The 12681-nt window shown below is 41.9% G+C and overlaps 1 protein-coding gene across 1 annotated transcript; it reads right to left on the bottom strand.

Moving 5' to 3' along the window:
• Positions 1-4193: 4193 nt before the first annotated feature.
• On the bottom strand, positions 4194-10732 carry LOC132871231 (C2 calcium-dependent domain-containing protein 4C). The gene is made up of 2 exons (XM_060905352.1): positions 10589-10732; positions 4194-8083 (listed from the first exon to the last, which is right to left on the bottom strand). The coding sequence occupies exon 2, from the start codon at positions 8045-8047 to the stop codon at positions 6776-6778; it is 1272 nt and encodes a 423-aa protein (XP_060761335.1). The 5' UTR covers positions 8048-8083; positions 10589-10732; the 3' UTR covers positions 4194-6775.
• Positions 10733-12681: the final 1949 nt, after the last annotated feature.

Genomic DNA, 12681 nt, shown 5'->3' with positions numbered 1-12681 from the left:
ATTCTGATTAAAAATGTCCTGGTGTTTCATGGAGTCCATGATACCATGTACCCACCCTCACAAGGTTTCCAGGGTCTTTGGAGGAAAAACAGCCCCAAAACATCACAGAACTTCCACCATATTTTACAGTTGGGATTGGGTTCTTTTCATTATAGCCATCCTTCTTTTTACACCAAACCCACCTTGAGTGTTTATTGCCAAAAAGCTCCATTTTTGTTTCATCAGACCAGAGAACACGGTTCCAGTCAAAGTTGCAGTAGTGTTTCACAAACTTCAGATGCATACAGTATGCTTGTGGTTAAACTGACTGAAAAGGCTTTCTTGTGTCATACCTTCCAAATAATCTCTTGGCATGGAGGTGGAGTCTGATGATGGTCTTGGAAACCCCAAGATTTTACTTTTTCTTGTAATTCACCAACAGTGATCCTTGGGGATTTTTTTTTTTTTTGCCTCTCTTACCCTCCTCCTCACTGTCCATGAGGGCAAAATAAACTTGGGTCCTCTTCCAGGCAAGTTTGTAACAGTTCCAGTTGGTGTCCACTTTTTTATTCTTGCCCTAACGGTAGAAATGGACGTTTTCAGATGAGTAGCTATTATTTTTTATAAATATTCCCAATCAAGCATCCAGCCAGAGCAGGTCATGATATATTTTACCATATTAACATGCCATTGTGTGTTATGCCTGATGTAAAGACTCTCGTCTCTGCGAGCCTACCACACAGATTTAATACTTGTCATTTTTAGGGCATACCTAACAACGTGTTTTCTTTCTCTCTCTCTCCCCCCCCCCCCCCCCCCCCCATCTGCCCCTCTGAGTTACATGTTGATCCTGGGATTGAGATGCTGGCCTCTTCTGCCCCTCGGACCTGCTTGATCCATCCTGGTGCCCAGTGTCTGGTTGGAGTTTTATCGCATCGCTCCTGTGAAGGACGCCCCCATGAGGACAGTTGAGGGTTATACCTGTTAAAACTGTTAATATTATAGTCAGGCTGTCTGTTGTTGCCCAAATGAGGATGGGTTCCCTTTTGAGTCTGGTTCCTCTCGAGGTTTCTTCCTCATGTCGTCTGAGGGAGTTTTTCCTTGCCACCGTCGCCACAGGCTTGCTCATTGGGGATAGATTAGGGATAAAATTAGCTCATGTTTTAAGTCGTTCAAATTCTGTAAAGCTGCTTTGCGACAATGTTTATTGTTAAAAGCGCTGTACAAATAAACTTGATTTGAAACTTGATATTCCCTGACTTATGAAATGAAGTAACACACCTCCCTCATTTGGTTTGTGTGCGCTCTTATCTTTCCCATGTTGATGGATGACTAAGGGAATTTGGCCTCTATGTCACTTTATATTTGTTCCCCAGTTAATCAGGAAGTCCTGGATTACAGCTTGAAAGTTCGTACACACTCCAATCAACTCAAAAATGTACAATTTATAAATGGGAAACTTCAGATGCTTCAGTTACATTGTGTTCACTGTCGTTTCATGTTTATGGTCAGCCAATATCTGAAGCGTGTGATCTTGGGGTCATCTTTGATCACCATCTTGAGATGTCTTCCCAGGTCGGTAATATATGTAAATCCGCTTCACATTCTCTCAGACGTATTGGTCAGATTAGAAAATATCTCGATACTGCCGCCAGGGCCGGCTCTAGGTCTTTGGCTGCCCTAGGCGAGATTGAGTTTTGGCGCCCCCCCCCCCCAAGAAAAAAAACCCTCTTATAACATCTAAATAACACTTTAATCTAATCACTCTATTCTATTACTATTAAACAATGTACGGTGCATGGACAATAAACAAGAAGTCATTTTTATCTTTTTCATTATTGTTATCATTATTAACATAAAGTATCACAAAGTAAAATGACCACACAAATTCAATACATATCTCCATATAATGGGCAAAAACTCTTCCGCACCCTGTTCAAAGTGTAGTGCATGGACAATAAACAAGAAATTATTTTTAGTTTCTTTTTTGCTATTAAAAGTTAAGTCATCTCTGAAGAATTAACAAATTAAATGAATAAAAAATTCTACATTTCTAAATTGTGCAAACTTAAGCACCCTGTTAGGACATCAATGGGCTGTATTTTCAAACAAAAGTGCTATTATGGGTACTTTGTTATTGAAGTCTATTGCTGTTTGCATCTAGTTAGCTAGGCAGACATTGATTCAGGTGTCTAAAATATTAATTTGCCACTATAATGGTTGATATGAGAGATTAGATCAGACTTACGACTTTGCTCTATTTGTTTCTTCCTGTAGCCTTCGTTTGCGCCCTTGCACACCTGAGAGTTTGGATTTCTTCATTTAAGCACTTGTAGTCTGGGCTACTTTTTGCAGTGGATAGCCATTCTCATTCCCCGATGAACACCGCTCCCCCCGCCCCCCTTATAACCTATCATTGTGCATTTTTAGTAGGCATAAGGAAATCACCGACCACTACTGCGTAGGCTACACTTGTTTTTCAACCTTTTTGAGCCAGGGCGCACTTTTTTCAATGAAAAAATCTCAAGGCACATCACCAATAGAAAATGTTGACTGAAACTAAAACGCTGTTACCAATATTTACAATATACAGTCATTCTATAATTTTCCACGGTACACTTGGTGATCTCTCACGGCACACTAGTGTTCCGCGGTACTAGAGTTCGGCAGCACAGTGGTTGAAAACACTGTACACCACTGATGCACTTGGTAACATCTCCATTCAATAACACCACCCCTCCTTTTTGGTGGGGTTTTGGTCGCCCTTGGCGCCCCTGGGCACACTTTGCACTTAGGCTATTACATGGCCAAAACAGAGAATAGCCGCGGATGCGCACTTGCGCGCCCGAAGACACACTATAGACAGGGCGAACCACTGTTGAGCGCTTATTGTTTCATGATTAACAACCACCACCCCACCCCGCTTTTTTTGACAAATCGCACCCTGACTACATGCTTTGCTGTACAATTAAATTAGGCTAAGACATTATAATGCTGACTCGTTTTCAGAATAGTGGAAGTCATAATTTTTCTCCCCCCGTTTCTGTGCCCCTGGATGGACGCAGCGCCCTTAGCATTTGCCTATATTGCCTATGCCACGGGCCGGCTCTGACTGCCGCTACGGAAAAGCTTGTACATGCATTCATAACATCCAAGTTGGACTATTGCAACAGTTTGTTGTATGGTCTCCCCGACAAGGACTTGTCGAAATTGCAGCGCATCCAAAATGCAGCTGCAAGGATGGTCACATTGAAGAAGAAATATGACCACATCACACCTGTCTTACGCTCACTTCATTGGCTGACAGTGAAGAAGAGAATAATATTCAAGATCTTGTTGATGACCTTCAAAGTACTCAATGGATTGGCACCATCATATCTCAGTGATCTACTGGTGGTGAAGAAGCCACTACGGTCACTACGCTCTAACAGTAATAACATCATCGTTCTTTCTACGCCACGTTACAGAACCGATACTTATGGAAAGCGTGCGTTCGCTTCATGTGCACCGAGATTGTGGAATCAACTTCCAAAGGCCTTAAAAGAATCAACTGACATTAATGACTTTAAAAAAGGACTCAAGACTTATCTTTTCGATTTACATATCTCATCCTTTTAGTTTTGATTTTTGAACTTTTAAGTCTTGATTTTTTTTCTCTTTGATAATGTTTTTATGTAAATGAGTTTTCATGGACATTAGATATTTAATTATTTGTTATTGTTATTTTACATATATTATTGTAAGGGCATTGGGATTCTTATGGAATGCACATAGAAATAAATTATTATTATTATTATTATTATTATTTCCAGCAGTGCCAATAATAGCGACATGGTGGTGTTTTTTTTTAATAATTATTCTTGATGAGGGATTTGTTTTTCTCTGAATACATTTATTTCAATTAAAGGTTGGATTTTTCTCATTTTTTCAGTGTGAGATGAAGCGACTTCACCAAAAGGTGGATTTTTAGTCATCTTTACAAGGGGTGCCAATAATCACGGAAGGCACTGTAATTACAGAAATTCTAAGGACCCATATTTATTGACATAACATGCACAGAAAGTCACACACACGGGATTTACAATAAGCTATGCTCACTCTCAAGATCAGTTTCAAAAGTGTTTTAAATGTCTATATGTGATTATATGGATACTATTACATACTATTCTCTGTAGTGTGTAGGTGAAAAAAAAAGCAAGAAAAATCACCATCTACACAACTTTTATTGAACGAGGCACCAAAACAGACATGTCAATAATATCATGTTTCACTTTACAATCGGAAAGGAGAAATAAAAGGGAAACAGTTTCAGAAAACAGAGCTGGGTGAAGTACAAAGTCACCGCTGGAATCTCGGCTTGGTGCAATAAACAGTAAAAGCCCACAATGACGAATGCATCCACTCAAAACCAACAATATCCACGTTCAGCATTAGAAAATATAGAAACACCCACACAATATAACTTGGAGGTACAATATTACAGTACGTCTATTTGGACTCGGTAATAAAAGGTAGTGTTCATAATGCATCTGCACACAGTAATAAGGGAAGAGGGAGTTCAGACACACACACAGGCGTACGTCTTGACAGACAGAAGGACAGGCATCAAGTTCAGTGGATAGGCACTTCATATTTTATATTCGGTTCTAAATGCAAGCGCCAGACGGTTTAATCTCATCTACGGAAACACAGATAATGAAATGAATATCGATCGAATGCCCTCACCGAGTCTTTTCACTTCCACCAAAAGCGTGCAGGGCCTTCTTTCAACCATTTTAATTTGAGAGATTTCAAGCAGTCAGAAGTCATTCTCCCCTGTGTAATTGTACTTCTTGTGTAGATAATCACAGTCCCTGCCATTGAAGTAAAGCTAATAGGGAATCTAATACCTGCAATTTGACTGTTGCAAATGAGTGCTCAAAATAGACCATGAAATGTATGATTCGTTCTGTCAATGTAAAAATTATTCCGCGGAGAGAAAAAAAAAAAAAACACACGCAACAGGAAATGGGTTTCAAATGGCCTGGTCCCTGCAGATTCTAATCTACAGAGTGTAATTATTGAGCCTTATGTAAAATAAAATACAGTCTGACGACAGACTCGAGTTCCCACTGTTCTCTAGTTCTGACCAACGGTTCCCACCCTTAAGATTTATAATTAACAAGCTACAATGATGTTATTTGTCAGATATTCAATTTGAAAAAGAGTAAACAAACAAGGGCGGCACGGTGGTGTAGTGGTTAGCGCTGTCGCCTCACAGCAAAGAAGGTCCGGGTTCGAGCCCCGTGGCCGGCGAGGGCCTTTCTGTGCGGAGTTTGCATGTTCTCCCCGTGTCCGTGTGGGTTTCCTCCGGGTGCTCCGGTTTCCCCCACAGTCCAAAGACATGCAGGTTAGGTTAACTGGTGACTCTAAATTGAGCGTAGGTGTGAATGGTTGTCTGTGTCTATGTGTCAGCCCTGTGATGACCTGGCGACTTGTCCAGGGTGTACCCCGCCTTTCGCCCGTAGTCAGCTGGGATAGGCTCCAGCTTGCCTGCGACCCTGTAGGACAGGATAAAGCGGCTAGAGATGATGAGATGAGATGAGTAAACAAACAAAAAACAGCCCAGAAGTGCTATTCTCTACTGGACAATCTTGAAGTCTGCCAAAAGTGGCTGTAGCTTTCATTTGTTCTATACTACAGAGAATCCTAAATGCTAATTAGATTACAGAGCGCTCTCAAGGCTCTGTAAATGAAAAATAAGAAGGCTTACAAGGACCGCTGGCCATTTTTGGCCCATTACACTGATGCTATTAAGATGATTTATAACAAGGAATTATAATTGGCTGCAGCGAACACAGTCATTACGGCTACGGAAAATATAAATCCCAACTCCATAAAACGTGTAAAATAAATATTGGCACTACTTTAAACCATTCGCTGTTCCGTTACAGCCAACGTGTTGACCAAGTGGTAAGAAAAAGCTTTTGTATTTACGTGTGCAAGTTTGTCTCAGCCGTACGCATAGAGTTCAACAAACATGCCAAGATATTTGTGCAAATACTCAAGTATACTGTAAGTCTGTCATACACATGTACAACGTGATAGGCAGTTATTTACAGCGGCAATTGATTAGCGCTGTACAAGGTGTCCGTTTTGCAACGCATCAGTCGACTGTGCAGCTTCTCGTTTGTAAGGCTTGGAGGGTGAATTTGTCTCACAAAACTATTCAGCAGAATTATAACAAAGAACCAAAGGGCTATAAGTGAGAACGATTCAACAAGAAGATCACTCGCATGCTCCAGTGATAAGGTTGAAGAAAAGGCTTATGAGGGAAAGTCTGGCACTACAGTGATAGCAAATACAAAAGTCTTTGTCAACGCTCACAAGTTTAGAATTTCAAACCAGATATGAAGCATGCATTTGCATCTGCCTCTGTGGCACTTCAAAGCCTCTTTGTACATGTGCACAGTGCAGAGCAGCTGCATCACCAGCTGTACAGATGTTAGTTGGCTTCTACAGACACGCGTTGCCATAGTGAGCCAGACACTCACACACCCACACACAATTTTGAAAGGACACTTACAGCGAGCTTTATGTACAGTTAAAATCCTGACACGCCCTGAATATACACACAGAACATGTGCACAAACAGAACCCTGGTCAATAACACGCTCTCCATCTTCAGACTGAAAAGGTCATCTCTGGCAGCAGGAAGAAAGAAGGAAAAACACTGACACAGTAGACACTTTGTTTGCTCTGGATTCAGTCCAGGCTGACTGTACTCCCTGTACAGTGGAGTCTGTTGTGGTTGGCACTAAATACCATGCAGCAGATCTTTAAGGGGAACCTCCCTCTCCCCAAGCAACGTGTCCCGTTTCAGGCTGGTGCCTTTGTTTACCACCTTCATCTTGATCGCCAGGTTCTTGACCTGTGCAGCAGGCAAGGAGTCAAAGAAGAAGTCCTCATTGAAGACGGGATTGCGGCTGTTTTTGATGATGTTGCTTCTCTGCTTCTGCAGCTTGCCTGGGTTCAGGTAGAGTGACACACAGCAGTTGATGCTCTTCACGTCGACATGCTTATCGTAGAGGTCTTCAGCGGCAAGCACGCGTACCCGGAGCCGTGCTGCCTGTGTGTCGTAGTCTGTGCACAGACGCAGCATTCCTCCTTTGTGCAGTTTGACGGTGTGCTGGGTGAGGCGGTCAATGCTGGCGCCTGCTTTACGGCTTCCGAATGCAGGTGATGGCGGACATCTGAAACGCCGCTGAATATTGGGGCTGTTCTCCACCGAGCTGCAATCGTCCGTCGAGAGAGAGCTGTGACGGGCAAATGAGCGCTTAGCACGTGATACTTTAGCCTGAGTCTCATGGGTGAACATTCGGAGAAGCGAGGCCGACCTTGAAAGCAAGGGTGATCCGAACGGTGATGACTCTGCTGAGGAGCACGTGTCACTTTCACCTCCACTGAAGTAGCGATATGGGTTGGAGTGTGAGGTATTGCAGTCACCTGGGTTGAGGTGGTTGCTGTTGCCTTGTGTCTTGCGCTGAGCACTGGGGGATGTGAGCGGGCTGGTGGGGTCACTGTGGAATAGCGACTCCTTGCGCCGTGTGTGAGGGCTCTCCATCAAAGTGGTAAAGCCATACGAGGTCTGCGCTTTGGGTACATAAGGCAAGGACATGGCGGTTTGGGACTGAGGGTCAGCATTGGTGGTGAGATCACCAATGTCACCTGCTGCTAAGTCATCGGCACTCTCGATCTGGATTATGTGGCGGTTGGCAGCCTTGAGCAGGTTCTTGGTGTCTCCAGTGAGCTTGCAGATGAGGCGTGGGCTGCGTGAGCCACCCTGAGGCGTCTTGCTGCAGATGATCTGCTCGGATGTGGAGGAGTGCAGCCCGTTCTTTGGCGTCATCTCTGGAGTATCGGCTTCTGGGGGGCAGCACACCAACTTGGGTGGGATGAAGAAGTCGGGGATCTTATCGGGTGTGAGCACATTGCTGTGGGTGGGCCCTTTGGACTGGTTGTCACCCGAGTCGCGATGACGCAGTACGTTGCCTTCCACAGAGCCACGGATCTTCTCCAGGAGCCACATACTCTCTTGAGAAGGAGTGGTAGGAGGAAACAAACCCTGCATATGCACACAGTGGGAAATACCACTAAAATTCACTTACTCAAGATCACAAATGCGTCATCTGTTAATGACAATATTGACACAATACTTTTATCTTCATCTCTTGCAAACACACTATCCAGCAACAGCAATTCCAACTGACACCTACTCTGTTGTACATTACTTGAGCAGTGTCATTTCATGTTGCTATATACTAACACAAACTGGCTCCAGTACTCCCACATTCCTGCAGTCTATTCTGAAGCCTGGAACCTGGTGGAAATGAAACCATTTTGTTGTAAATTCTGATAGCTTCCATGATGCAATGCACTGACATGTGGGATCACCTCGTTGCACTGCATCTGAACTTCTCTTGTGATATTAGAAGTGGTACAAAGATAGATCTCGAACACGGTTTTGTACTACCACACATTATCTATTTTTGCATGTTGGTTGTTCATAGAAGATACTTTCACATATTTATGTTTTTATGATTTCTATGATTTACAAAGCACAAAAATTTAACACTTTATATCACTGGAAAACAAATTAACTGCTAAAAGGACCTTGTGACGAACAGTGATGTGGATGTTTGGGGAAGTGAAATACGGAGCGTTGATATGTCCCTAATATTGCAGTATACTCTAATAAGCAAGGTTCCACTAGGAGCTTTTAGGGGTCAAGTTAGACATTAGCATTCTTTAAGGGACAGCTTAAGGGATTTATTTATTTGATTGACTGATTAATTGGACCAAACAAGAAGCTTCCTGGAGACACTTTAAGGCTGTGAATGGTGAGAAAATCCAAAGGGCCCTGAACTGCTTTTAAGGAGTATTTATTGATTTTTGTTTGTTTCTTTGTCTGTCTGTCCATCCATCCATGGTGCCAATTATACTGGAAGGTTCCTGGAAACATTTTTAAGTGTTGAAAGGGTGAGAAAATCCAAAAGGACCATGAACATTTTTTCTTTTTTTTTAGCTTTTACAATCAATCAATCAATCAGTCAATCAATCCATCCATCCATCCTTGGGTCCAGGAACGTTCCCAGAGACAGTGTTAAGGGTTCAAATAGTGAGAGACTTTGGTTTTTGAGAGTATTATCTATCTATCTATCTATCTATCTATCTATCTATCTATCTATCTATCTATCTATCTATCTGTCCAAGAAGGTTCCCGGAGACACCGTTAAGGGTTCAAATATTGAGAAAATCCTTCAGGCTTGGGTTTTTGAGAGTATCTATCTGTCCAAGAAGGTTCCCGGGGACACTGTTAAGGGTTCAAATAATGAGAAAATCCTTCAGGCTTTGGTTTTTGAGAATAAGTATGTATGTATGCATCTATCTATCTATCTATCTATCTATCTATCTATCTATCTATCTATCTATCTATCTATCTATCCAAGAAGGTTCCCGGAGACACCGTTAAAGGTTCAAATAATGAGAAAATCCTTCAGGCTTTGGTTTTTGAGAGTATTATCTATCTATCTATCTATCTATCTATCTATCTATCTATCTATCTATCTATCTATCTCTGTCCAAGAAGGTTCCCGGAGACACCGTTAAGGGTTCAAATAATGAGAAAATCCTTCAGGCTTTTGTTTTTGAGAGTATCTATCTGTCCAAGAAGGTTCCCGGAGACACTGTTAAGGGTTCAAATAATGAGAAAATCCTTCAGGCTTTGGTTTTTGAGAGTATTGTCTGTCTGTCTGTCTGTCTGTCTAGGACTCTAGTTGCACAGATCATACAAGGCTTCTGGATGCACCTTTGAATGATGAGAAAACCCACAGGATGCTGAATAATGTCAAAATACCATCTTAATCATGCAGAAATTTACAGTAACTGCTCCATGCACCCCTGGTAAACCAACCAACCAACAAAGCGATAAATAGACAGACAGAAAAACAAATAAATATCCATGCAGCAGCCAATTTCTGTTTGCCTCTGGTGGTATTTTGACATTATCTAGTACCCTCTTAACCCTCTAAAAATAAACAGCTCCAGGTACTTTTCATTTTCTCGCCAGTGGAACCCATAAAAGTGCCTCCGAACCTTCCTGTAAGACTGAACCCTGACATTTTCTATATTTCTTATATAATTTCTCTCTCTCTCTCTCTCTCATATATATATATATATATATATATATATATATATATATATATATATATATATATATATATATAAACCCTAAACCTTCCGGATGGAATCTATGTCCAGCAATATCAGGTACTCTTTAGGTCCTTAAACCAAATTAAACTTTTAACATTTACATACTGGACATGACTGTGAGAAATAATGCAACAACATTTAATCTAATAAAAAATGACAAAGAAATATTTAAGCTAAACAGAAAGCAAAATAGTAGTTGTTCTTTTTTTTTTTTTTAACAAGCTTTACCACAAATATCCCATGCTAGAAAATCTTATGTGTAACGTGGCCTTTTTCCTCATGCACCCTGTTTGTAAAGTTAGCTGTGTTGTTTTGCACAGTGCAGAAAGAGGAGTGCTGCACTCAGCAGATCTCCTACCTGTTGAGCAGCTTCGGGGAAACTTCCTGCGAGCTCGTGCTGCTTTCAGGTTCGGTGAATCTCGGGTGTCCGCGTGCGCGTCCAGGCGAGGTGCGCGAGCTCACTTGACTTTATTCAGCGCGTGAATCCGACGCACAGAGTAAATGTCGCACCGCGCGCGCCAGCTCCGCGCTTTTATCTCTGCACAGACTCCAGCGCGCGCGCTCAGGGCAGCCAATCGGAGAGGCGGGTGGGTGCGCGCGAGCTCTCCAGAACTGCGAGGAATTCACCTCGTCAGTCAGAATGCACGAGCAAGCTCCATGCAAGTGGCGCACACAATTTGGAGATCAAAGGAAAACCTTCAGCAACTCGGGTGTTAAAATAACAGCGCCGTTCCACCGAATCGGTGCCATTTCCGTCCCTAGAAAATTCTCATCTCATCTCATTATCTCTAGCCGCTTTATCCTGTTCTACAGGGCCGCAGGCAAGCTGGAGCCTATCCCAGCTGACTACGGGCGAAAGGCGGGGTACACCCTGGACAAGTCGCCAGGTCATCACAGGGCTGACACATAGACACAGACAACCATTCACACTCACATTCACACCTACGCTCAATTTAGAGTCACCAGTTAGCCTAACCTGCATGTCTTTGGACTGTGGGGGAAACCGGAGCACCCGGAGGAAACCCACGCGGACACGGGGAGAACATGCAAACTCCGCACAGAAAGGCCCTCGCCGGCCACGGGGCTCGAACCCAGGACCTTCTTGCTGTGAGGCGACAGCGCTAACCACTACACCACCATGCCACCCTCTAGAAAACTATATGTAAATACATTTCCTTATTACGCAGAATGTCCTGCACATTGATCTGATTTCAAATTTAAGATATATAATTGTAAGGATTAATAAAAAACTACCTAAAACACTGAAAAATAGCATGTGTTACCTGTCCTCGAACTTTATACTTAACTATGAAATATTATGATTAAAATCCTTCAGAAACAGTATTTCTTTTGCACTGTTGTGTGTAAATATATTTTTTTCATAAGAAATCCACAATATCTTAGTTAAAATACACATTTTAGTCGTGTCCCTGGATTTTCACTCAGTCCTGTTACCCAAACATATTACCCCATCTGACAAATTTGGAACATTCCATAAATCACATGCTCAACAGGAAGTTACACTACCGTCCAAAAGTTTGGGGTCACCCAGACAATTTTGTGTTTTCCATGAAAAGTCACACTTTTATTTACCACCATAAGTTGTAAAATGAATAGAAAATATAGTCAAGACATTTTTCTGGCCATTTTGAGCATTTAATCGACCCCACAAATGTGATGCTCCAGAAACTCAATCTGCTCAAAGGAAGGTCAGTTTTATAGCTTCTCTAAAGAGCTAAACTGTTTTCAGCTGTGCTAACATGATTGTACAAGGGTTTTCTAATCATCCATTAGCCTTCTGAGGCAATGAGCAAACACATTGTACCATTAGAACACTGGAGTGAGAGTTGCTGGAAATGGGCCTCTATACACCTATGGAGATATTGCACCAAAAACCAGACATTTGCAGCTAGAATAGTCATTTACCACATTAGCAATGTATAGAGTGTATTTCTGATTAGTTTAAAGTGATCTTCGTTGAAAAGAACAGTGCTTTTCTTTCAAAAATAAGGAAATTTCAAAGTGACCCCAAACTTTTGAATGGTAGTGTATATCAGTTGTGTCTTCTGAAGGCCATGGGAAGACCAAAAGTTAGTTCTCTCATTTACTTTTCTGTATACTTGATTTTTTAACTTTGACTGATAAGGTCAATGTCAACATACTGTCCTGTTACTTAAACAAATATCATCTAAGAAATAATTTATTTTAAAAATACAGATTTTTGGTAAATCACTACAATGTGCTAAGTGTGGTCATGCTATTAGCGATGATGCCATGTGGCTTAATTCCATGTATTGGCTAATCCTAGGCTAAAAACTCAGTCCTGTTACTTTCAGAGTTTTGGTAACAGGACTGAAAAAAATGCAGCCATCTTTGACTTCCAAACCTTGTAACGTAGCCTGAGGTTGACCAATACACATTTTGAATAGTTAAATATGTGTGTTATTATAA

Source organism: Neoarius graeffei, chromosome 23 (genome assembly GCF_027579695.1).
Source record: "Neoarius graeffei isolate fNeoGra1 chromosome 23, fNeoGra1.pri, whole genome shotgun sequence".
Taxonomy (NCBI): Eukaryota; Metazoa; Chordata; class Actinopteri; order Siluriformes; family Ariidae; genus Neoarius; species Neoarius graeffei.
The sequence above is the reverse complement of the archived record's forward strand: the minus strand, read 5'-3'. Positions and strand labels throughout refer to the sequence as shown.